This window comes from Siniperca chuatsi, linkage group LG2 (assembly GCF_020085105.1).
Source record: "Siniperca chuatsi isolate FFG_IHB_CAS linkage group LG2, ASM2008510v1, whole genome shotgun sequence".
Lineage (NCBI taxonomy): Eukaryota > Metazoa > Chordata > Actinopteri > Centrarchiformes > Sinipercidae > Siniperca > Siniperca chuatsi.
The window spans coordinates 20668630-20695472 of NC_058043.1; the positions used below are offsets into that span (position 1 = coordinate 20668630).

At 39.0% G+C, this 26843-nt stretch overlaps 2 protein-coding genes across 2 annotated transcripts in view; one reads left to right on the forward strand and one right to left on the reverse strand.

Moving 5' to 3' along the window:
• Positions 1 to 5849: 5849 nt before the first annotated feature.
• il10 (interleukin 10) lies at positions 5850 to 9849 on the forward strand. The gene is made up of 5 exons (XM_044178922.1): positions 5850 to 7588; positions 7800 to 7859; positions 7990 to 8154; positions 9187 to 9249; positions 9374 to 9849. Exons 1-5 carry the CDS (start codon positions 7424 to 7426, stop codon positions 9482 to 9484), a joined length of 564 nt encoding a protein of 187 aa, XP_044034857.1. The 5' UTR covers positions 5850 to 7423; the 3' UTR covers positions 9485 to 9849.
• Positions 9850 to 14775: 4926 nt separating this feature from the next.
• Positions 14776 to 26843, reverse strand: part of mapkapk2a (MAPK activated protein kinase 2a) — a 30410-nt gene continuing 18342 nt past the window's right edge. Inside the window, exons 3-10 of the mRNA XM_044178935.1 lie at positions 20405 to 20469; positions 20028 to 20107; positions 19737 to 19863; positions 19534 to 19609; positions 19297 to 19421; positions 17391 to 17476; positions 17191 to 17271; positions 14776 to 16657 (exon numbers count right to left, since the gene is read on the reverse strand). Of these exons, the coding sequence (XP_044034870.1) occupies positions 16508 to 16657; positions 17191 to 17271; positions 17391 to 17476; positions 19297 to 19421; positions 19534 to 19609; positions 19737 to 19863; positions 20028 to 20107; positions 20405 to 20469 (790 nt within the window). The 3' untranslated portion in view covers positions 14776 to 16507. The remainder of the gene's footprint in view (positions 16658 to 17190; positions 17272 to 17390; positions 17477 to 19296; positions 19422 to 19533; positions 19610 to 19736; positions 19864 to 20027; positions 20108 to 20404; positions 20470 to 26843) is intronic.

The following is a 26843-nucleotide window of genomic DNA, read 5'->3' on the forward strand; positions in this document are numbered from 1 at the left end:
AGCAGTGGAGACTGTGGAAAAGAGGCGAAGAGGCGAGTGCAAGCAGGTTGGAACGGGTGGAGAAAAGTGTCGGGTGTGTTGTGTGATAAAAGAGTATCAGCAAGAATGAAAGGAAAGGTGTTCAAGACGGTGTTGAGACCAGCGATGTTGTACAGCTTAGAGACAGTGGCACTGAAGAAAAGACAAGAGGCAGAGCTGGAGGTAGCAGAGCTTAAGATGTTGAGGTTCTCTTTGGGAGTGACGAGGATGGACAGGATCAGGAATGAGTACATCAGAGGGACAGCTCATGTTAGATGTTTCGGAGAAAGTCAGAGAGGCCAGATTGAGGTGGTTTGGACATGTTCAGAGGACAGACTGTGAATATATTGGTAGAAGGATGCTGAGGTTGGAGCTGCCAGGCAGGAGGTCTAGAGGAAGACCAAAGAGGAGATTTATGGATGTAGTGAGAGAGGACATGAAGTTAATTGGTGTGAGTGAAGAGGACGCAGAGGACAGGGTTAGATGGAGGCACATGATTCGCTGTGGCGACCCCTGAAAGGGAACGGCCGAAAGGAAAAGAAGAAGAATGTGTAATTTAGTTGTAGATGCATGATGTAGCGCCTTCAAACTTCCCTACATTTTTTAAAATCTGTTATTCTTTTCCGCTTTATTGCTGAAACATCATTGAATGATGTCTGATTGGATTTGTTTTAAAGAGCTAAGTCAAAATTGTTCAAATCGACTGGAACAGGAGATTTTGACTATGGCAACAGCTGCGCACGGCAGATACTGCGGCCTGTAGCTCCTTCAAACTTTTTTTTGGCTTTATTGCTGAAACACGTATTACCTACAACAGAAATGCATAATCGTCGTCATCAGAAAAGGAAGGAAGGTTTGGATTAAAGAGCAGTGGCCCCTGAGCCAGATCAACCGGAATTTACTGGAGTTTTACTGTTAATATTACAAATTACAAATTGTTTAACTTCCACTGTTTAACAGCAATTAAAAATATATGTTTTGATTTTATTTTTTCTTTCAGATCACCTTTAAGGAGGTACTATTAGTTAGTTTGAGGTCCCATTGAGATCAATATCTCTTTTACAAGACAGATCTGAGAAAATAATACGTTGTATATGTCACTACTTATATGTAATGTCACAACAAAACAATTCTGTCACACATATCAAACACACACAAACACACACACACACTACCGCTACAGGAATAAGTGTCTCTAACTTTGTGTGTAACAATTTGTTTTGCAGTTTATACCCATAGTGAGGTGCATAATACTGGAAACCAGTCTTTCCCAGTCCAGAGTTGAGGGAAAGTTAACCTATTCTGTGATCCGGTGTCATGGTTGTTCACTTTGAACTCAACTAAGGATGCTACAAATCTTGCCAACTTAGATAGCAAGTCCTTATACATGAAAACACAGGTATGCTGATGCTTTCTGGAAATCAGTGCAACCATCCAGCATTTTCATAAAACTCACAGCCGTGATTGTGATAATGGCAGCAAAAGGAGCAGAATCCAGTGTAGATAGTTTAGTAGATTGTATAATGGCATTTCAGTTTATAAAAGAGAAACAAGCTCTGTTTCTGTATAAGAAACTGTATAAGAGTACTTATAATGCTGAATTTCCATTAAGAGTATGGATCAGAGTAGTAGTAACATCAAAGCTCTGTGCTTTTGTATAATGCAAACATTTTGTGTTTTTGGAGTTTAGAACAAGCTTTAAATCAGTGAAATAGGTCTGTATTTGGAGAAGGCCTGGTTTGCAGTGGATCCGATTGCATACAAGATGTTCTTGTCAGCATAAAATGTATGTATATAGTATATACCAACAGAAACCATCAGCAAGACTGAACTCTACCAGTGATATATAAATTTGAACCAGATATAAGCAGAATCATCAATGAAAAACAGATTATTTAACAAAATATTATAATCAACACTATCAAAAGCCTTGAACAGATCTACAAAGAGTGCAACACAAGTGATGACTGTTCTGCATTATTACCCTCTAGTGGTGATCAATGAAAACACAGTGTTTTATCCAATACAGGTGGGAGACGTAACACAACCAACGTCGTCAGCAGCAGCAGCAGCAGCAGCAGCAGCATGATGATTGGCCATGAGGGTTATATCTCCTCTTTTCATTTCTTCACACACACCAGGTGCTATATGGCTTCACATCTGAGCATCAGCAGATCAAGAACCAAATTGGCGTGAATAAAAAACAATGAAACTGTGATTCATCATTCAAATTGCATTGAGAAACTGTGTTATTTTTTACTTTCACCAATTCAGCACTCAGATGTTTGAGCACAATGGGAAAATATGAGCTGTCACAATGAGCACTGCTTACATAAGTGCGGTTAACACCATCACAGGCACATATGCGAATGGCCATATGCACGCATGTGCTTACGCACTTGCACCCAAACAGATAAAAACAGTATGGAGAATGAAGTATCACACTTTTGGAAGCATCACACTGGAATGTATCAATCACTGATTGAACTGGAAAGCTGAAGCTAATTTATACATTACTGATAATGTCCAGGTCAAACTGAACACTGTGTAGAGAGGGAATTTTGAAGTTCCATCTCCTCCAGAAAAGATACTTGCTCAGCAGAAGGACAGGGCTACTTTAGTTTCAGGTTACAGCAATACATTTATCTAATGTTGCTTACTCATTTATGTAGAAATGATAAGGTTTCTGAGAAGGTCTCTGGTTATCTTTTTAGCATGTTTGCATGCTAATATGCATGCTAATATTTTAACCATTTCCATCGCAGTTGCGTTGAAAGATCTGTCACTATACAGTTGTTCCAATCCACCAGCCAACCAGAGGACAGCTCACATTTGCAATGATGGGAGGAAGTCTAAATGACTAAAAAATGTATCTGAAGTCCAGAGGGGTCTCTGTAGGTCATTCACAGGAAACACAGATGAAACTCCAAGAATGTTGCCTTTTCCGTTCTCCACAATCCTCATGATGGACATCCGCCCACCCAGATATCAGCTGTCATTCAACCAGTTACAACAACACCCATTCATGCATGAGTCTATCAGTGCTTGGGCGGAATGCTGTCACCCTGTTGTAATGACCCCAGGACACCTCATACAGATTTTTCATAGTTTCCTCTTTTCTTTGTAGCCTTATTGACACAACTCTAAAAAACTAGCACGCACACACACACACTTTACTACTGTTATTCATGTTCACATAATAATAACCACTCAACATAAACAAAAACAGAAACAGCTCTCTGAAGGATTCGATGTGAGACACACACACAAAAACACAACCATCCGCCGTCAAACAGACGACCTGTGTGAAAGTGAAAGAGGAATGTGGTGAATCTATTTGTAAAGACAGATCGATTTCCTCTAAAGCAAGTACACTGTGCCAACACACAATGTGTTGCTTAAGGTGGAGGAAATGTAAAGGCATAACTACAGGACATTATGCAGCTTATCTGGTCTGCAATGCACAAGGATTCACAGTCAAGATGATCATGCAAACAGTCACCAGCATCCACATCGAATTTCTGTCAATTTATCATTTCAGTTCAATGTAGTCTGGTGTTCTGCTGTGATTCATGTTCCAACAGGAGGCTGAATCAACCAGATATAATATCCACAGTCAGGTTTCAGGTAATGCTGTGCTGCAGTATTGCTGACTGCAGATTCTGAACACTGGTTAGTGACGACATCAGAAACTAAGTTTAGAGAGAACACAGAAAAGAGATACCCTAACCACATTCGCACCTGATCATTTCCAAAGCGGACGACATTCTGCTGACTGTTGCTCAGAGATAGACAAAGTGATAAGATTTGAGTGATTCAACTTCAGCCCCGTTTTGAGGGAGGCAGTGTGAACGGGACATGGAGAGGGTCACTGGTTCCTGGTAGAGCTGACTGAAGGAAACAGCTTGATAAGAATAAGCAGTGTTGATTTGCTGTTATGAAGCCCCCACTGGATCAACGCATTTTCTAACTTACAGTTCAATGTAGTCTGGTGTTATGACCTAAAAACGTAATCAAACAATTTTCAGTAATAATATATAGTAATAGTAATCATCTCACACTCTATGAATCCTAGGTAAAACTGTCATGTGGTTTGCTTTTTTAGTGCTAAAGACTATACACCAGGAAATAACAAATAAGTACAAATAAATATCTCACTATATACGGTAATAGTAATACTACACAGACTGCTGACGCATGATGTTGGTTTTATCACTCAGTAGTTTCTCTGGTCACTTCTGGCACACTGGGTTTGATTATTAGTTGTGTGCGGGGGAGACGCACTCTGACTAACAAAAATGAGTTACTTTATGAAAAAAAAAAAACTATATGACATAACAGCAGACTCTCAGTGTCTCTCTCAGTGGTACATAAACAAAGCCACAGGCTGGACAGAAGCATCTAAAATGCAACTGCAACCACGTGAAATCATGAAATCAAACAGCTAAATGAAGAGAGCAGACATGTAAGCTCTCTCTCTCTCACACACACACACACACACAATAAGTGCCAAAGTCAGAGAGGTTTCCCATAAACTGGTTACTGCTTACTCATCTTAATGTCACATGTGAACTTTCATGTGCATATATAAAATATGTACATATATTTAAATACACAAGATCTACTCAAGAAAAAAAGATATTGCATGTCATGGCAATCTATAACAAGTTATTAGAATTAAATGTTCTCGTTCTTACATTTTGAGCCATTTGCAGAATGATTCCTGTAATTAGTATGTGCAGGCAAAATAACCTCATTTTCTGCATATTGGTGCAGTTTTGTCCAGTATTAATTGCATTTTGCAATTTCCAGAATTTTCTGGGAACTAATTGGACAACTTTGACAAATGGTTTTTTGTCTTCTCTCAATCCCAAACCATTACCATCTCCCTTTGTCATCAGTTTGTATGCCATTTTGTACTGTGCCACAGTTGTCTTGGCCTGTTTATGTTGTTTGTATTTACTGTTGTAAGAAGGTTTTACTGCTGCCCTCTTGGCCAGGCTGGTCATTTCTGAAAAAAAAGAGATTTCAATCTTAACATGACCTGGATAAATAAAAGAAACATTTAAATGAAAAACTGTACTGGATGTAGACTGATTTCTGTTCGTTTCACTTGCTTCTTTGCATTCCTTATGTTTTGACTGTGTTTGACAAATAATAATAACTTCAAATACTATTTATATATAAGCAAAACTACAACAGAACACTATTTCTGGTGGAATATTTGTTCAACATCCATGTTGCTCACACTAAACTGTCACAACGTTTGAAATTCAGAGTTGACAAAAGACTATTTCAAATGCATGTTGACTAAAATCTTTGAATCTTAGGATATTTTTTAGTCTAGGTAACACATGCACCGAACTATGTACTACTACGACGGTGTAGTCCCTCATTCGTCCAGGAGTGTTCTATCGTAGAAAAGGTTTCAGTCGTAGTCATCTGGACACTGTTTTCAGAATCAAGACGTTTCGGCTCCCATCCGGAAGTCATTCTCAATTGTGAAAAAATTGGACGGGAACTGGAAATTTAAGCTAATCTGAGTTACATAAGCCCTGCCCTCAGGAGGGAATCTGCCTGAGTATCTGTTAATAGCTAGTTTCACCTGAAACTGACCTAATAGTTATGGCTAGCCATGACTGCCATCAGCGATATTAAGGCCCACCCACGGTCATTCCCCAAAGCTGTGATTGGATGGTTGATTGTTTTTCATTTTGGCAGTGACAATGTATTTCCATTTCCATTGTGATTTTAATGTGACATGGAAAAATCATGTCACAATGAAAAACAATTCAATCTGTTATTAAAGACAAAAATCTGAACAATTGTCATTTTAACATATATTTTTTATTTCATTATGACACAGTAAATGCATACATAAAAGGGAATTACAATGTATATTGCATTTCACTTTCTTTGTTGGATTTGTTTTAACGCAGGCATTTTAAATCTTCCATACTGTAGGGCCTTTTTAAGAACAAATTCAAAACCTTTTCGTTAAACCTTTAATTCTAGTATTCGTGCACTGTTTTTCCACATTTGTCTGTGTTGCCTGGTTGTACACACTGTATCATGCCTTTGTTTTTATTTGCTTAATTTTGTGAAATCACAATGTGTTATCTTCAGTATGACACAAGCTTAATCCGGTAAATGAACTTTAACTTGAACTGTGACCAATCATCCTGAAGTTTATTTGCACAGATTGTGAAGTCTGCATCGTGCAGAGATAATAACTGGGAATGATTTTCCCTACAACAGTTTTCAAAATACCAGTGTTGCCCAACATAAATGGGCTAAGACAAAGTGTAAACCGAACAGGCAGAGATACATTAGTTGTGGATAAGTGGACATTCCATAAAACAGAAAAAGTACTGAAGGGAAAACACCCCTTACGCTGCCACTACAAAGAGTCCTGAACCACTTCTCTATATGGTTTCTTCTTTTACAAATATGCATGTATGTATAAATTTGAAAGAATACCATGAGTCCAATCACCTACGCTGAGTGAAAAGCAAAGATGAGTAGATGTCACCTATCCTCATTCTTATTACGCATGTCTGACATAAAGAGAGAATCCACAGCGTCATTAAACTCAAACCACAACTTAATATCATTTCCATCTGGGTGGCACTATTTCCTCGTTTTGTTATTGTGTATGCATGGAATAATATAATGTGATTTACTGCACTTAATGCAATTTTAAAAACCAACATTAAGTATCTATTATAAGTTCTATATCTGTGCTAGTTTAGTGGATACAGGCATGTTACTGTACTGTTGTGTTACTGATTTGTGTAGTCATATTACTATTATTGATACTACTAGTACTAACACTGATAATAATAATAATAATAAGAGTAAAATGAAAACACAATAATAATAAAAATAATAATACCTTGAAATGGTATGTATCATTTATATAATTTTATAGTATATATTGTATACAGTATAAATAAAATAATATAAAATAATATTAAAAACATATATAATGATAATAGAAAATTATCATATCAAAATTCCATAAGTGCTATGTCATATTTTTTTCCTTGAGAGTTCAAGATCTTGAAATCTCAAGGAAAAAAATAGTATCAGCACATCTCATGGGAGGAGTAGCCCATATGTGATGCATGATTCTGAAAAAAAAAAAATCCCCCGCATGTATGAAGCATGTTTAACCGTTTCTCTTCCAGTCAGTCTCCTCCTATCTGTCTTTTGGCTATAAATTAAGACAAGAGAGAGCCTAAATACATGCACTTTTCTCTTTTGAGCTCTTCAGCAAGATCCTACCAAGAAGATTTCTCCTCTCAGAAGTCAGAGAGCCTCTACGTCCATTAAGCCAGCAGCATCTGCACTCCTGAGGACTCCACTCTTCTCTACATCCACAAGACTTCAGCAGATTGTCAGCATGACTCCTCGGTCTCTCCTCCTGTCCGTCCTGGTTCTCTTGTCTTTCTTCAGCACCGCCTGGTGCAGTCCCATGTGCAAGAACCAGTGCTGCCGTTTCGTGGAGGGCTTCCCTGTCAGGCTCAAGAAGCTCAGAGAGGACTATTCACAGATCAGAGACTTCTATGTGAGTAAAAGCACAGCACTTCACTCTGCAAGTACCTTGCCAGTAAGTGCAGCATCATTTGGATAGATTCCCACCGCCCATGTGGTCATGTAGCTATGTCCTGTCAGTCCCCAGGTGATGCTGCACTTTCTCACAACTGTCTGTCTGTCTGCCTCTGCACCTCTGACACTGTCTCACAGCACACTGAGCACAAGCTTTTTTCCGTTTTCAGGAAGCAAACGATGACTTGGACACAGCGCTGCTAGACCAGAGCGTCGATGACTCTTTTAAAGTAAGTCCACGAAGTAAATTCATTATGGTAAAAAAAAGAAGAAAGAAAAGCTTTAATCCGAAGCATCGTGCACACCAATAAAGAGTTAAACGACATCATATAACCTGCTGGTGCTTTCCTCCCCCTTCAGAGCCCGTTTGCCTGCCACACCATGAACAGCATACTGGAGTTTTATCTGGGCACGGTTCTGCCCACAGCCATGGCCGGAGTGACGGAGGACATCAAGGACTTAAAGCCGCACATGGAGTCCATCCAGCAGATCTTCGACGAGCTCAAGAGGGATGTCACCAGATGTGTAAGTAGCTGACAAGCCTGTTATTCCTACAGGAGAATAAAGATGTAAATACGTACCGATTGCGCGCCGAAGATTCCCATACAGTTTTATAACGTTCAATGTCGTAGAAAAGGTTTCAGTCGTAGTCATCTGGACACTGTTTTCAGAATCAAGACGTTTCGGCTCCCATCCGGAAGTCATTCTCAATTGTGGGTCACAATTGAGCCGAAACGTCTTGATTCTGAAAACAGTGTCCAGATGACTACGACTGAAACCTTTTCTACGATAGAACACTCCTGGACGAATGAGGGACTGCACCGTCATAACGTTCAGTGCGCAATGTGCAGCAGTCCATATACCGCAAGATGATTTACTTGTCCATGTGCAAAAACGCTGTGATATTGTTATATACTACTAATAATAATATTTAGTCAGGAACATAATTAAAATGGACCTCCAAGGTTAAAGTATGAAGTCCCAACATTAAAAAATGGAACATACTAGTCCTGGAGGTTTCTGATTCAAAATCATTTTCAGGTATTGCACTGTACTGAAAGGTTACATTTGGTCAGTGGACTATTAGTGTGCATTGTTGCTCATAAAACACGTGTATACGTTTTTGTTTTCGTACCTGCCTTTCAGGAATACATGTGATTAGCTGTCACTAACTCATGTCTGACAAAGCCAAACCATCGAAACCATCTTATACTCTGGACAACAACCAAAAACTGTTAAAATATTCCCCACACGTGTTGGCATGAGACAGATAACTGAGAACATTGCATTAGTCATGAATTGCAGCAGCTGCATCCAGTTTTTGCAAAAGGGGAAGAGAAGGGAGGACATGCTACTCACCATGTTTCTTGCCCTAACTCTTACTCCTTACTCCTTTAATAGATTGGCAGATCCAAATCCCAACCAAGGCATTTTGACCATTAAGAATAACCAGTGGGTCTGAGAAGGACTGTATGGGGGGGGGATTCAGGGCAGGACAATCGAATGAATGTTGGTAACCCCTGTGGTAACATTATCTTTCCATTGTTCCTCTTACAGAGAAATTACTTCTTCTGCAAGAAACAGTTTGACATAAGAACCCTAAACTCTACTTACACTCAGGTGAGTGCCACAAATTCATCTTCAATTGTGAAACTCTGTGCAGTGTGTACATGTGTGCATGCTTGTATTGTGACAGATAAATAGATTAATAGATTAATAAAGTGATCCATGTGTTTGTCCACAGATGGAGAGTAAAGGGGTATATAAGGCCATGGGCGAGCTGGACCTGCTGTTTAACTACATTGAGACATATCTGGCTTCTAAACGGCATGGAAACCAAGTGGCCTTGGTTTGACCTGCTGACCCTAATCAAAATGTGACCATGTTCATCTCAGGAAAAAGAAGACAGTCACTGAATGTTGCACTCTTTTGCATTCAATCCATTGTTTTCAGTGGTATGAGTGTTGCCAGATGTTGATTTTCTTTTATGAGCTTGCTGAACTGATGTCTTTATTGTTCTGAGACTTCTATTTACTTTTTTGTCCTGAGGACAAGTTTCTGTTTTAGGACCATATTGAGTCCTACACATATGAAGTTACAACCAAAACTGTCACTTAAGAAGCTGTGATATTTATTTTTTATCATATATAATATGTATTTTTATATTTATTATGACTAAATTTGTATTGTTACAGATGAATAAATGATAATTGTTGATAATGAATGACTTTTGATTTTATTACCATTTATTAGGAATGGGTAACTGGTAGAGCACTAAATGCATCACATCCTGCAGTCTATATGTGGGGAACAACTAGAGCGTAAACTCAACAGGCTGATGCACTAACCTCAAACGTGACCCATATACATCACTTACCAGCAGCAGCCTTGCTGTATCTTAACTTACAGTAAGTGTAAGTAACCAGCCTCACCCTCATGGCATATGCACGCTTGCACAAGCACTCACACACGTGCATGCAAAAGCAATCTCACTTAGTCACATGCAGACACACATAAAACAGAACTAACACACAGGGTAAAATAGAGCCACCCTGCATTAAAACAAAATGTCAAAATTGTATTTCTTTCTCTCATAGTGCCAGAGCCAGAAGGGGGAACTGCAGGTTTTTTTCAGGGGTTTAACTCACCAGCTGTTCCACAATACATTGATACCTAAGCAACAAGACTTTTTTTTTTTTAAACAAAAAAGGCACAAAAACATGCTCTGCATCCTGTAATACCATTTGAATGTACATACATGCATTACTCTTGAAAGCAAAGTTACACAAGTGTCTGTAAAAAAAAAAAACTTTATTTATATAGCACCTTCAAAAACAGAGTTTACAAAGTGCTTTGACAGACAAGGCATAGCAGAAACAGGATAGCCGAAGGGCAATATAACAGCAGAAAGTCAAACAGAAATGTGAAACAAAGCAAGACAAAAAAATTAAGACAACTTAAAAAACATGACAAAGGAAATAAAACAAATGGAAACTATAAAAGCAATAAAGAGACAAATAAAAAGATGACATCACATAAAAGCAAGTCTATAAAGATGCGTTTTAAGAAGTGATTTTTTTTTTTTTTTTTTTTTTAAAGGCACTGATTCTGCGAGCCTTATCTCCTCAGGCAGGTCGTTCCACAGCCGAGGGGCCCCGATGGCAAAGCGCGGTCACCTTTAGATTTAAGCCTCGACTATGGAGCAGCCAGAAGGGCCCCACCTGAGGATCTGAGGCTGCGAGCTGGCTCATACGGGGTTAACATTTCCATGATGTAGCTTGGGGCCAGACCCAAATGTGCTTTAAAAGTGATCAGTAAAATCAATTCTAGTAAGCTTCCTGACTTGGCTGATTCCTGACTTGACTCAGTGTAGTTTCAGTGCAGAGACCTAAGACATTTCATCAGTCACTTGCTAAGTCACCGTGGGATGATCTGAATAGTATCATTCCAGCAATGACGGTACCTTATGCAAAAATATCATTCATAACATTTGTCTGATAGAGCATGACTTTTTCTTCTTTTTTTTTTTTGGACCAATGTTGATAGCAGTTTCCTTAAAGATGAATAATGTTGATCAGTGTTATGTCAACTCAATTCTTAAATTCACAAAAATTCTTAAATAAATGTTGATTCAGTCTCCATCAAACCAGTGTTTATGTTTTGAATCTCCTATCTGTAAACATGCTGCTGCTGGTTGAGATCATGTCTGGCTGTTGTGTAATGACTGGATCATTCTGTTCAGAGAGCAATGGTTTCGAGGCGAGGTGAGAAAAAAAATGGTGACAATCATTGTCGTCAGTATTATCGTTAACTAATACACCATCCAAAATGTCATATAGGAACTTTGATGCAAAGTGTCGAATCACTATTTTGAATGGTCGCGATGATTGATAATGGTAATGGTCAAAAATGGTTACTTTAAATATAATAAATATGGATCTAGTACCATGGCACACCACTTTCCACTCAACAGTTAAGGGGTTTTAAACCCCACTGCCTTTATTTAGATATACAGGATTAAACTGTTTGGCCTACTTCAAAAGACTAGCAAATTATCGTTAGGGACTGTACAAAAAAAGTGGGAAGGGGGGATAAATCTTGAAATTTAATTAAACAAAAAAGCAAGGCAGTCCTTATCAATATTTTCTTTGGACCCTCCTCCTAGAATAGTGAAAAAACATGATTCTAGAATGACACTTCTGCAATAAATAAATATACGTAAGAGTCGGAATTTGCTCGAAAAGAACTAATTCGTAAAATCTCCGAATCTTTGCGATCATCTGAGAAGCTCCTCTGAAGAAACATAATAGTAACTTAACCCTCCCTCTACTCTGACCCCCCTCCCTCCAATACTTTTCATACAATCCCTTATTATGATGATGTGTGCCTTTAAATTTCTTTAAAAGTGTTAACATGAAAATAGTTCCAACAGTTTTTATAGATGTCTCTTTTTACTTGCATTGAAGACATGGTTACCTGCGATAGAACATAGCAAAAGTTGTCAAAAATCGTTCTGATTCACTATTTTGAATAATGAAGTTTTTTGTATGCACAGCTGATGAGTCAAATACAACATCAGATTGTTCCAAAATAGAGATGCTACAGATATTCAAATATGCTGACGCTGCTTTAGTGCCAAGTGACGCACTCTTTCTATTATGAACTGAGTCAATTAGTGTAAGATATCCGTCCACTGCATCACTTCTGATGCAATACACCTGGAAAAATAGTAGTATTGTATCATCAGTCCAGCCTTATGGCATGCCATGATAAGTAAAAGTTCACTTTACACTATGCAAGTCAGGTATTTGGTATCTTCACTGGAAAAGGACACATGAAAGCTCTGACCAAGGTGTGTCAAAGTAATATTTGACCTATATTTTACCATTATAATATTTCGCAACACCAATCATATAAACAGACAACTGCAAAATAAGTCAACTATATCATTGTGCAAAAAGGGGCACTCTGGGTACTTCCTGAACATGGAGGTTACATTTTTCAAGTATGCACATGTAAGTGCCAGAAAAAACCCCTCTTATTACCACTTCCGTTTGGTACCAACTTGGATAATGTATAGTCCATTTTATTATTATTAGTAATTTCTTATTGGCACATATGTATATTTATGTTCTCTATGTGAGTATCAAAGGACCTGAAAAAACATCAGTGGCACTAAATGAAGGCAACTCTACACACTATACAATTAATGGCAAAATGCTCTTACATGAGGAGCCTAGACCCCATTCATTCTATCAGAGCTACTCCGTGTCAAACAGTACAGCATACTTTTTACTGTATGTATTCATATAAACGTACAACTTTTCTTAGAAGACAATGAAGGATGTGTTCCCACAAAAATTGAAGCATGTTTTTTGTTTGTTCAAGAGAAAAAAAAATCAAAGCAACCACAGTAACCACAACATGCACACGGAGCTGTACTTGACAGTAAGAACAATCCGATTTCCAGCACATGTGAAAGACTAGCAACTGCTGTTGTACATGTAAAACTGACAACGAAAGGCTTTCCATTTGATCATGTCTGAAAACCTTGCCAAGGTTCACTCTGAGCTGTGAGTTTCTTGCGTAAGTAATGTGCGGTAACTCACTACTGCTGCCTTGCCTGGGACAGGTTAACCAGCTCCATCTTGTCTGAGAGGATGTGTGTTTGTGTGTGAGAATCAGGATGGCATGCCACTTCAAAGAACTCTGAGCTGTCACCAGCTCAGCTGAGTCTCCATCCTTCATATTTCCCCACACCTTAAAAAAAAAAAAGGTGTACACAGTAATGACAGGCACGTTTACGCTAACAGGTTTCAGTTTCCAACCTAGAAAAATGAGTTTATCACTTGTATTTGTGATTGTGAATTAATTAATGTCTTGTGCAATTTTCCTTTGATGATGCAAAACTGTTGAGAAGATGACTTGGTGATTAATTCGGAAGCTACATGTTGTATGAACCTCTAACCTCTCTTTGTTTTATACCACGTAGTCTGTTTCCCACCTCTCAGACAACAAAATGCTGAAGGGTACAGGGCCCTTCCTCCTTCTGTGGAGAGCATGTGGGTTTGTGTCCTGAGGTTTGTTGTAGGAGTGGTAAGGGGGTAGAACCTCAACAGGACTACTATCACAAGGGACTCCCCTGAAGCCCCATTTAACCCCTTTCTCACTTACCTGACACACGGCTGAGAGAGATGACTGTAGGTTTCATCACACTCAAAGCTGGAAGCTGAAGGCCTACGGATGCCTAACACCTGAAGAGAAATAACCTTATGCATTGGCGAGAAACTCTCAACAACCCAGTGTTGGCAAATGTTCGTGTTGACTCAGTGCCACCACTGTTTTGCTACGCAAATGCGTATATTCCAGGAGTCACTCATGCTAGCAAGTATGATTGTCACGAGTTGAGTCTGTGTACTCCGTGTCAAAGCCACAAATCCCAAGCCGACCCGACAACTTGAGTCATAGCTGGAGACGTGATTGAGAAGACAAAATTCTCTAAATGTAGAAGCAGAGGTCAAACATGCAGAATTTAAATGTTATATTTGTTTCCTTCCGGGATTTAGTCAAGATATTTAAATAATGACCAACAATCCAGAATAGGTAACAAACATGTAACACGTAGACAAGTTGGCTTTCATAAGCAAGCGTTTGCATTACTTTCAAATTTTAATAGTAGGTTTACTTTATCTGGCAACACAGATCCAAAACAGCTAGATAACTTTAACCTATAGATCATTTTAAAATGAGTTTCTTTTCTATATTTGGATACAGAGAGGCTACTGAATATCACTTTAACTCATTACATTTACTTGCTGTCATTATACACAAAGAATAAAAACAAGAAATTTCATATTACTTTGATATTAACTATTTAAATAAGTCAACTGCTTGAAATTAAACAATTTCTACAATAGGAGCTTCTGAAAATTTGAAACTATTTTATAGAAAAAGACATTACTGTTGTCGTCCATCACATTCTTTACATGCTGTACAGTACTGTGTGCTACTGAAGGCCTGTTATTCTTTCCTTTTTCAATAGAATTCAGTCAAGAGGGTCACCTCTAGAGATGTACAGCCTGTTGTCTATTTTTCTTACACTTTCAAAGTTATTTCATATTCAGAAAAGGAGATGAGAGCAGGCTATTTTGTTTTATGTGTTTTTTAATCCAAAGCTGAAGCAGACAAAAGTACGGCAGGTGGAGCTGAACAGACTCAATGATAGGAAAAAAAACCCCAGACACATCTGTGCTTCCACTACAAAAAAAGGTGTTGAGAGGGATGAAAAGAATAACAGGAGGGACATTGTCACAAACATTCAATGAACATTTTTACAGTGAGAGATTTGTAGGTGCGATGTGACAGGTAATGTGGATGTGATTTTACAAAGTGAAGTGGACCAAACCAACAAAATTAACACAGTCATTTCCCATGATCCCAAGTGACATGGAAGTGTCCTGTTGCATTAACAGAACATTGAAGAGAAACCAACCATCACACCAAGCCTGAATGTGATGACAGCTTGCTGGTGGTATGTCAGATTCTGCTCTGGGACGAGGAGCAGCTCTTAAGTACTTTCTACTTCCTAGCAATCCTCCAGAAGTGTGGAGAAGAAGTGTTGGGGAATACTGGCAATGCACCAGATTAGTCCCACTGAGCCCCCTGACAGTTAAAGTGGTGCAACCGACAGAAACTGAAGTGATCGTTTCAGAAAGACCTCTGGAGCTTGACCAGTCTGTCTGAACCATGTATTCCCTTAGAGGGTGCTACTGCTTACAAAAACACACACAAATGCTCCCCATTGTTGCTCGACATCTCACCGACACATTTGCAAACAGAAATCAACACTAACAAAAAGGTCCTAGCGGTCTTTTCAAGCTGACAAACACATACATCTGCATAGCATTAACCTGAAATATAATCTGGCAGTTATAATTTCTGAAGCATAACATTGGTAAAAGCCTGAACCAAATGATAGGAAGGGGTTAAAAACTAATCTTCTGCTTTAGCAACACTCAGTAAGGCCTATGCTAATATGTTCATAAAATCCATGAAAAAATACAGTATCAGTTGGCTCCTGCTCTCCTATGAGCTACATGCAGGAGAAAGGTCGAGCCAGTTTCTGTTCTTAAACGTGGCGTCCTTCTCTGCCCTAAAACTACGTACCTGAAAAACAAGCGTAGATTAAAGGTAGGAGAGAGGGGCCAAGAGTGAGGTGCTCTGTCAGAATGGCACATGGCCCTTGTGTGAGTGCATAGGCCTCCGTTAGACATTCACAAAGACAAACTGAACCTGACAAACACTCCCAGTTCAAGTCCCAGAAATGAGTGACTATTTCCAGCTAATTCCGACAGTCAGGGACAGAGTCCTTACATTCCACTTGTCAGTTCAAAATACATCTGCTTAATTTGCACGTACGTAAAAGAAACCTTCCCTTGCTTTTATTTTTGGGATTTAGCCATTTGATTTAACATTCACAGGTTTGGGGTTAGAGCTAGAATAGGGCTGTGGGGTGAAAGAACTACTGCTAATGCTAAGGCTTCATGTCTTATTCCAACATTCAAGCCCCTCAGAATACACAACCTGATATTTGGGAAAGGAGAGGAGGGAGATCTCACCGATTCCCTCTCCTCTCCTTTTATATAATTCATAATCTCTTCACTGATGTAAAAACACAGATAAACATCCTCTCTGCCAGAGCAGAGTGGTAGGTTTGTTAAAATGGTAGAGTAATAAAAACAAACACTCCTACAAAACATTAGAATTTGCCATGAAAAATAAAACACTGAGAAAATCCATGCAATGCGGCTCACTTGTCGACAAATTATTGCTTCCTTTTTACAACCTGTGTTTTTATGTGCATGCATTCGTGCATCTTTCAGTGGGCAGCAGACTGTGGGTCCGCCATGACATTATTGGCTTTCTTCCTCCGTTTCGTCAGCAGTGGATTGCTTGAGTCCTCAATGGTCTTGATCTTGATTTGCTCGTAGTCAACCCTCATTGTTGCCAAGGCACTGGTCATTTCCTCCTGAAAAATGGGAAGAGAAGAAAAAGAAGTTCATTACGCCACTTGCTTTACCCAACCAGTCTGCTGTTTTTCTATATACATCATAATATCACTCGTCAAACTAGCTAAGCAGGTGCCAGATTATGATGTCTGTCCAATGTGAAACTAGTCACATTATTTTAAGTTATGAAGTTCTATGGTATAAGCAATATCTCTGATATTTCTTCAGGGAAATTGTTGAGGACAAAAAAAGATAAAACACCAGACTTATCCTTTTAAGACTAAATAACATTAACTGTAAATTAAGTAACCAACTAGCACGGGGTATACAATGTAATTTATTAAGCTAATCATAGTAATATTTCTGGTATAATTGGCTGGATTCTTTTATCAGTAAAACATCAAAAATTGAGAGCATGATAAGTGGTAGGTGGAAACTCCTTAAAACACAGGCAGATAATTTTACTATTTAATGTAGCTACCATACAGGCAGAACCGTCTTTTCCAATATTTTTAACAAGCAAAACTGATAGCAAGAGAACCAGACGTCTAACCTTGACATCCTCCCATGCGTCCTTCTCTTCCTTTAGCACCCGGCTAGTGTGAAGCGGGGTCTGGGGAACCTCCATTGATTGCTTTAGCGAGACACACAGACACACATCCAAATGTTAATTCACTGGAGGGATGTCAGCCAGAGCAATTGAGTTCAAACAGAAAGTGAACTAGAAAAATGCATGATAGAGTACGTGCTTACATTGATCCATGGATGATTCATGAACTCTGTGATGGTCATCCTTTGTGTCGGCTCAGTCTTAAGGAGGGTCCTAATCAGTTGTTTAGCTGCAAACAGAATTATTATTTAAATCATTAAAAAGAAACTAGAATGCAGAGCCCCAACTAAACACTGAGTCCCTTTTACTGGCCGGGTGTGGTTACACGTTGTGACAAATAATTGCTTGCTGGGTCTGGTTTTTATAGAAGTTCTTTGGATGTATAAAACCTCTTAAAGCTCACATGACATGCTGCATCATTAGATCGGTTAAATTCTCCACAATTCAATCGTTCAGTTCATTTTATGGTAACCATGAGCACCTTTAGTATAATTCATTCAGATTTACCGGCATGGTGGTGACTCCCTTCCTTTGAAGCAGTCATAAAGTCCGAATATATGATCATTCCTCAATTATTTACCATATTTCCAATTTTTGCTGAGTAAGAGTTTTGTGCGAAAGGAATTTAAGACGTCCACATAGACGCCTGTCCCAAAAATAAACAGGTTGAGTTCAGTGATTTAAGCAAATAAAATCCCAGCCTATTAATTGAAGTTTCACGGTGTGTAAAGATGGATTCTTGTAGAGTATAGCTACACAAAATGTCGTACTTTTATTTTCTTCTGGCATTTTTAAATGCGAAGCCTCTCTGTGAGCTGTAGGTGGAACTCACTCACAGGATTACAATAAGCTAGGCGCGCTCCAATATGTTGTTTGCAGTCACATGATTCCGATGATGCTCGGAATTCAGAAATTCGGAATGAGTCAGGAAGTGAAAGGCAGAATGGACGAGATGGAGGAAAGCCCGTACTGTGCTAGTTATTTGTTTATTCATTGTGTTGTCCCAGTCAACGTGTGTGTGAAATCTGGAGTCGCCCAATTTATTCTTAAATTATAGTTAAAAACTTATTTTGAGGTCGCAATGACAGTGGTCAGTTCACAGTTGATCAGTGTCAGTGTCCACTGACCAACTGTGAAATATGGTCACAATCTCCCCTTCTGTTCCTGAGTTATGGTGTTGAATAATGGCCAAAAAAGGACAATATGATGTCGCAGTGAAGTTGACCTTTGACCTTTTGGGTAAACAATGTCATCACTTCATTGTTGTAACCCATTACACATCTGTGTGAAATTTTGTCATAATTACCGCATCAATTCTTGAGTTATAACCAAAGTGTTTGTCAAGGTCATTTTGAGGTCACAGTAACCTTGACTTTTGAGTCAAAAGTGTGACCAATTCATTGCCGGACCAACTGTGAAATATCGTTATCAATTCTTGAGTTATGGCCAAAATCTTGTTTTGTGAGGTCACAGCGACCTTTGACAACCAAGGAAATAGCGCACCTCGACAGTAAGGATTGCACTGGTTCTTGAGTAGTGTATTACAGTAAGTACAACCCATCAGCCTCTTTTGTAGTTCCACACATATACCCATACACACCTTTGTATTACTCAAGAAATAAGACATCACTTTCAATTGTAGTGTATGTGGCTGATGGCAGCAAATAGGAGGTGGAACACCTGCATCAGTTTCAATTTCTTTGAAGTTTGAGAGTTAAGACCAAAAGGCCAGTTTGTCTGTCATGTTTCGGTGAGACGTTTTATAAAGAGTGCCTGCAGGAGCTTGTGAAAATATAATAGTGCTGAAATGTTATTTCTGACTTGTATGAAAGTATATTAATTTAAGACCAATTTACAGCAGGTGCTCCTCTGTTAGTCAACCCAATAACTGACACTTGAATTGTCACATACTACAAGAGTGATACATTTCTTTATAAACAAAGTACTTCTTCACATAATTTGGTTTTCGAATAATTTCAGGAAATCGCAACAGTTCACCACATTTAAACTCAATACCTCCAGTGCCCATATACATAAATACTGCCTTACCTTCCTCTGAGACATCAGACCATTCAGGGTTGGGAAATTCATATTGGCCCATCCTGATCCTCTTCTTCATCCCAGGAGAGATGGCTAGACCATGGTTAGAATAAAAAGGAGGGTACCCACACAACCTGTTGAAGGTTTAAAAAGACAATATTAGTTATAGCAATAATTAATCTTATGTGATGAAGGGTTCAGAGATATTGCCAAAAAAAAACAACAAAAAAAAAACAAAGGACTTACAGGATATACATAATGACACCCAACGACCACATGTCACATGACTTGTCATATTTCTCTGGGCCCAGAACCTCTGGAGCTGCAGACAGAAAGGAAGGAATAAAGGGGAGAGCAAGGGATAAAAGGGTAGAGAAATGTGTTATGTGACATTTTTAGCTGTTTATTAGTAAGCAACGAGTGGAGAGTATACACAAACCGATCCTTACCAACATAGTAGGGCGTGTAGCAGGGAGTAGCTAAAGAGTTGTGTGAAGTGGTCTCCTTGGCAAAGCCAAAGTCTGTGAGTTTGAGCAGGGCACTGGGCCTCTTCGTGGAATACAGTAAATTCTCTGGCTGCAGGGAGGATTCGGGAAGCCAGCCAGAAGGGAAAAAAAGAGAATGACGTTAGTTACTGCTATGGAAGTCGTCATTTAAACTCCCCTCCCAGATTGCTTTAATTTCTCAATAAAGGGCAAGGAAACTGATTGTTGAAAATAATACAAAGTTATGACACAAACCTTCACATCTCTGTGTGCAATGTTGATTGCATGCAGGAACTGGATGGCCTCTCCTATGCTCTTCATGATGTCAGATGCCTCTAAAATAAAGAGACAAAAAGCTCTTTTACATAAATTACATGTGACTTGAGTGTTGCGTTAACTAGCAGGCATACTGGCCATATATCTCAACACTGCCAGGAGCAGCAAATGTAAAAGTCATGCATGATGTTGTGGACCTTAAGGTGGGACTTATATTTAGCAGGTGTTAGCATGTGCCACTTGTATATGTCTGTGTGCAGTGGTATATTTGAACCAGTTTGCTATGTAATCATGTAATAAAATACAGCAGCATTGTAACAAATGCTGATTGTTTTACATCAACACAAGCATATTACCTCTCTCTGTGAATGCCTGGTCTCCTCTGTCCTGGATTCGACTAAAAAGCTCACCACCATCCATGCTGCAAAAAAAAAAAAAAAAAAAAAAAAAGTCAGGATCTGGCTTTTGTATGTAGATAACCTCTTACTCACTGACCTCAACCTCGGTTCTAGTCTCTTTTTGATAAGACTTGAAATCAGTGCACATGAAACCCAGAAGTTTAATAGGCCAATCATGGATCAACAACAGCCAACAAGCACACGTTTGCATTGACATGTCACTGAATCATGTCTGCACTATATGAGGCGCCACCATGTCTGGTTGCTCTGTAGAGACCCGGTCAGCCAGACACAGTTATGGTGGCGAGTATTGACAGGAAAGGACACACAGAGGGAAAATTGACCCCCCTTATTTCTGAGCAGTAAACTAAAATTATCAGAGAAAGATTCTGGGTAAAAAAAAGAACATATAGATTGGTTCATTGTAACCACCAGAGCTACTGCATGATCACATTTTAAGGCAAAATAAAGTACTGAGCCAAAAAGCATGCCATGCATGTCATGATATAAGATCAAGCCTAATTGTGCCCAGGCTACCGGCCCTGACAGTTGTTTCAAAGCAATGAGGGTGCAGTCTTTTTCTCTCCCTCTCTTTCTCAGATTGGTTTGCTGGTAAAGGTGGTCTTTTGCAAACTAACATAACTATGTGACAGACCAGGTCAGCAATCTGTTTGCTATTTAAAACTCTACACAGCAAGAGATACAAAAGTTCATACCCATTTTAATGGTTTTTATTGGCAATTTATCCAATTATTTATGAGGCTATGAAAAGCATAGAAAGTATGCTGGTACAGTCCAGCACATATCTTTTGTCTAGGTATCACCACTACGAGCATTACAATCAACCTGTGACCTAGTAACTAATATGTTGCATCTACATTTTGCCTGTGCTGTTGGAAAAGAGAGAGAGAGAAAAGTGGTAGTTGACGTCAATGTGTTTTGGAAATGAGAGAACATGGAAAGCACAATTCGGAAAATGTTTAAAGAAGCAAGAAAATAATAGTTTCCAGAGCTGTACAGCCATTTAGCCAGAACCTGATTTCCTCCTGATTACCTTGTGCTCGGTTACTTTGTGGAAAACAGACCAAAGATTTTGACTCAAAATTTGTATTTAATTTTTTCCAAAACATTACTTGAAATAGTTGAGTTTTAAGTACCTTTCTACTGCTCAATCACACACATTTTACAGTTGAAGAGCCTACTGTATAAAAAAAAACATTGCACACACATTAATAGTTAGATTTCATAGAAGACTACTGACAACAGCATGACTTTTTACTATAATACTAAAATTATTACTCAGTATTCCCTGAACCCCTGAGAGATTGGTGCATTTGTAAACACAGAAACATCCAAGACTAAGAGTTTTAGAAAAGGTTTTTGATGTAAGCAAGTAGTGTCAAATACAAAGTGTATGAGAGTATGAGAAATTCTTACTCAAATGTACTTGATAAGTTTCATTTAATCTTTTTTCTCTTTATGACTGAGAGTTTCAGGTCCAATCATCAATGCCAATTTTGTGTGTGTGAGACTAAATGTGCATTACAGCACAGACCGATTCTTCAGCCATGCATGTGTGTTGACGGGAGAGCAGGACTCAGAGACTCAGAGCCATGGGACGTCCCTCCTAAACCACAGCCCACTTCAAACTTCTCAAATCAATCATTCACATTCACATTTTGCATAGTCAGAAATGGACGTTAGCTTGATGTATCGTATTTTGATATTAAAATAATCGCAATGTGAGAAACCACCAGCAGTGAGTTAATCCCTCAACTCTGCAAACGTTTTTCACACTGGGCTGACAGTGTTTCTTATGTGGTCAAAAGGTGGAGATGAAATGGGTTTGGCGCCACCCTCTCTCTCTCTCTGTTTCTGAAAATGTCTAGAGGTGAAGTGTGAATTCTCAGCAGAATAGATACTTAATGATTCTGATGAGAATGGGAGTACTAACAGCGCAAATCTTACACCATCAGAGCAGAAACACTGTAACACCCTTACATATTTTCAATCTACAGTCTTTCACATCTCATGTATAGTGTGGAGACACCAGTAGGAAAGATACAAGATGTACTCGCTGGAGATATCATACCGCATAACCCCAATGTATATCAGGTGCTTTTTTATTGTATTTCGAAACTGATTGTGACGACTAATACTAAGCATAGCCTCGTTTCATTAATTTATTTTCTTATATCAAATTTGTCTCCCCTTACTGACATTCTGACCAAGCATGGCCCTGTGAAGTGCATTAGCCATTTATTCTGCTGGTGGACAACAGATACACCTCGCAGGTGGCACTCACTGCAGAGACCTGGTATTAAGCTCTCCTGGTGAAGGAGGTGAAAAAAGCAGATGGCGACATCAAGAGTCACAGAGGTAGCACGTGGCTGTCTGCAGCCCTCCCCAAAGAGTAGAGTTTGCAATGGCAAGGACTGCAGTGTATAAGGGATTAGGCAATCCAAACATGTTACAATATAATGTTGTACAACAATTCAACAGCACAACACCATATAGCCTAGAAAACAACAACAGAGTTGAGTTAACACCTCTGACCTCTCTGGTAGTCTCAAGCAAATCTGAATATGATGAACTTGATATTGGTATTTATTGCAGACTGTTGGATTGGGTTACTTAACAGACTATCCTTAAAGAATAAGGCTGGTGATTTTCTGCATTTTTGTTGGTGTCAACATTCTAATTAGGGGTGGGCGATATGGCCAAAATCTTCTATCACCGTATATGTAATTTTATATCACGTAACGGTATATATTACAACAGTAATTGTTGGTAATTAATTGCAGAATTTTGTTAATGAAGTTTACAGCTACCACCCCCCCCCTACCCCAGGTGCTATTGGATACAGGGTTGACCACAACAGAGCTGCCTTCTCATGCTCACTGAAATTTTCCTAAATTATCAAGGTGACTTGACATAGTGACCCCTTTATACAACATGGGGAAATACTGAAACAGCAGAATATATGTCAGACTGACTCAATTTTTGCAGTGTCAGAAGGAAAGCAGACAGAATAACTAGATCTCCAAGTTGCTATGTCTCCTAGTGTGATATTCTAGGAAATGTTTTAGTTTCATCAGAAAAACTACTTTTCTTTATTGGCATTTTCTGCTGAGCTCGTTTTCTCAAGGAAATTACTCATCAGCTGCAGCATTTTTGCATGTAAGTGAGAAGGAAGACAGGTCCACTACATCCGCACTACAATGGTAACCACAAACCTAACTGCACGTGTGACAAGTTGATGGGGGTTTGGTGGTTAAAAGTGCTGAAAGATGGAAATACAAAAAGGCGAGGAAAAAACTTCTAAGCTCATTTAGAAGAAATGGGTCATTTTCTACTAAAGGTCATACACAAGAGATTTACAATAATTAACATGGATAAAATGTGCTTTGAACAATTGAGGAGGCAAGATGCTCATCACTTCTCTTTTGCTCAGGGTAATCAAGGCTTTCTTGTACCTGTCTTCCCGATTGTGGGAACTGACTGAACTGACAGACTGCAATACTACATGAAAGTTCAACTAATACTCAAAATATTTGACTGAATGTACAAAACAAGCAAAATCTATATAAATCATATAGACTAACCCAGGTTGTAGGTGGACGTAAACAAGCCGCCGTTACTGCAGTGGCATCTCACTTGTAAACCAGCGCAGTAACACTGATGTATGTAAAGGATTTTACTTATACCCGTTTTGCACAAATTTTGCCAAAAAAATATATGTCCAGGAAATCCCGTAGAGCCCTTTACGTTACAAAAACATAGCAACTGAAATGTCATTTAGCTAAATTTTGTCCACTTTAAAATACGACTAGGCGCCTTTCACAAGCAAATCACTAAAACCACAATGATTGGGCTGTGCTGTTATCAGATGCTCCAACAATTAACTTCAACAAAATCCACAAGCCTCTGCTCCATTAAATCAATCTCCATCAAATCCTCACATTTGCATTTTGAGCAGCATACCGACAAAAGACCAACCAGTAACGGGCCGCTAAAGGCCGGTGTGTGCCTGCAGTGTGCCGCTGATATCGTGCTAGCTGGGCTGGTGCACTCTGCACCATGTTTCATGTTTCCTGGTCCAAATCCCACCTTTACAATTTTATGTATTTTAGATTTGTATTAAATTATGTATTTCACCTGATTACAACACAAGAAATCCCAAATTGCAAATTTGTTGATTTTTAATCATACATAAACAAGTAATGCCGGCTGGGCTTTACAACTTAGAACTTTCCCATCTAGACTGAAAGGCTGGACAAGAGCAGTACGTTAATGTGGGGGTTTTATTCAAAGCCTGTGTCATAATCAATTTCTCAGTCAGGGCTCCAGACTAACTTTTTCCACTAGTAGCACTGGTGCTCCCAACTGAAAATTTAGGAGCACCACTTAAATTGACAAGCAATGTAACACTTATTTATTTATTTTTCCATCTTAACTGTATTACTGATAAATGCTTTGGTAATAAATATAACCAGATGATACCACCACCCACACCACACTTTATGTAGCCTAACTTAGTAAAACAGATGTAAAATATAACACAGGGAAGGTGGCTGGCTAGAAGGAGCACATGTTGGCACAATGGCACTGGCATTCTGGCTCTGACTAAATCTACTGTCCACTGCAGATGCACTATCCACAACCTGGATGAGTAACTTTTAGTGTATTAGTAGAATATTATAACATTAAAAATAAATAGTATAATGTTAATAGTATAATGTCAGTATTATTTTAATATATAATGTTAGTATAATCATTATAATTTCAGATTATAGTATATAACCTACCATTAGTATTAATTCCAGTTGGACAATACAGCAGTTTAAGAAACACACAACCAACATTTATAATTTTTGTATTCATGCATAACAATGAGTTCAACATTTTGAACGTTTACTGTAGCACGTAAACCTCTTTGTAATGTCCCGCCCCATTCAGGCTGTGATTGGTCGGTTCACAAAATGTGACATTGACGAGTGTATCGGCTTTATGAAAAGTTGAACATGTTTCATCAAACGGAACCTGATATAGCTAAATAGCCAGCTAGCCAAACCCAAACCTTGCTTATCTTATTCCTATTGTCTTCTGTCTTACGGCTTGAACAGTTGAACTAGTATTGAGGATCATGAGGAGGAGACTGTGGGCTGGTGCACAATCAAACTTGATCAACGTCGCGTCTCTCTCACTCTTGTTTTGTATAATGGGCTGCTCAAACAGCCCACAGATCGACAGGCTCACCAGGATTTCTCCCGATTGCCAGTCCGACTATAAGAAGGTCTGAATAATCTTTTCTTTTGAAAAATGAATCGATTGTTTGTTTCATTGTCACCAAAGGGCCAAGCAACCAGACACAGGTTTGTTTATTATTTTTATTTTATATATATATATATATATATAAATAAAATTATGTATTTGAACACCCTGCTATTTTGCAAGTTCTCCCACTTAGAAATCATGGAGGGGTCTGAAATTGTCATCGTAGAAAAAATCACAACGTATGATTTTTTTAACTATTTATTTGTATGATACAGCTGCAAATAAGTATTTGAACACCTATCAGCTAGAATTCTGACCCTCAAAGACCTGTTAGTCTGCCTTTAAAATGTCCACCTCCACTCCATTTATTATCCTAAATTAGATGCACCTGTTTGAGGTCATTAGCTGCATAAAGACACCTGTCCACCCCATAAAATCAGTAAGAATCCAACTACTAACATGGCCAAGACCAAAGAGCTGTCCAAAGACACTAGAGACAAAATTGAACACCTCCACAAGGCTGGAAAGGGCTACGGGGAAATTGCCAAGCAACTTGGTGAAAAAAAGGTCCACTGTTGGAGCAATCATTAGAAAATGGAAGAAGCTAAACAGAACTGTCAATCTCCCTCGGACTGGGGCTCCATGCAAGATCTCACCTCGTGGGGTCTCAATGATCCTAAGAAAGGTGAGAAATCAGCCCAAAACTACACGGGAGGAGCTGGTCAATGACCTGAAAAGAGCTGGGACCACCGTTTCCAAGGTTACTGTTGGTAATACACTAAGACGTCATGGTTTGAAATTATGCATGGCACGGAAGGTTCCCCTGCTTAAACCAGCACATGTCCAGGCCCGTCTTAAGTTTGCCAATGACCATTTGGATGATCCAGAGGAGTCATGGGAGAAAGTCATGTGGTCAGATGAGACCAAAATAGAACTTTTTGGTCATAATTTCACTAAACGTGTTTGGAGGAAGAAGAATGATGAGTACCATCCCAAGAACACCATCCCTACTGTGAAGCATGGGGGTGGTAGCATCATGCTTTGGAGGTGTTTTTCTGCACATGGGACAAGGCGATTGCACTGTATTAAGGAGAGGATGACCGGGGCCATGTATTGCAAG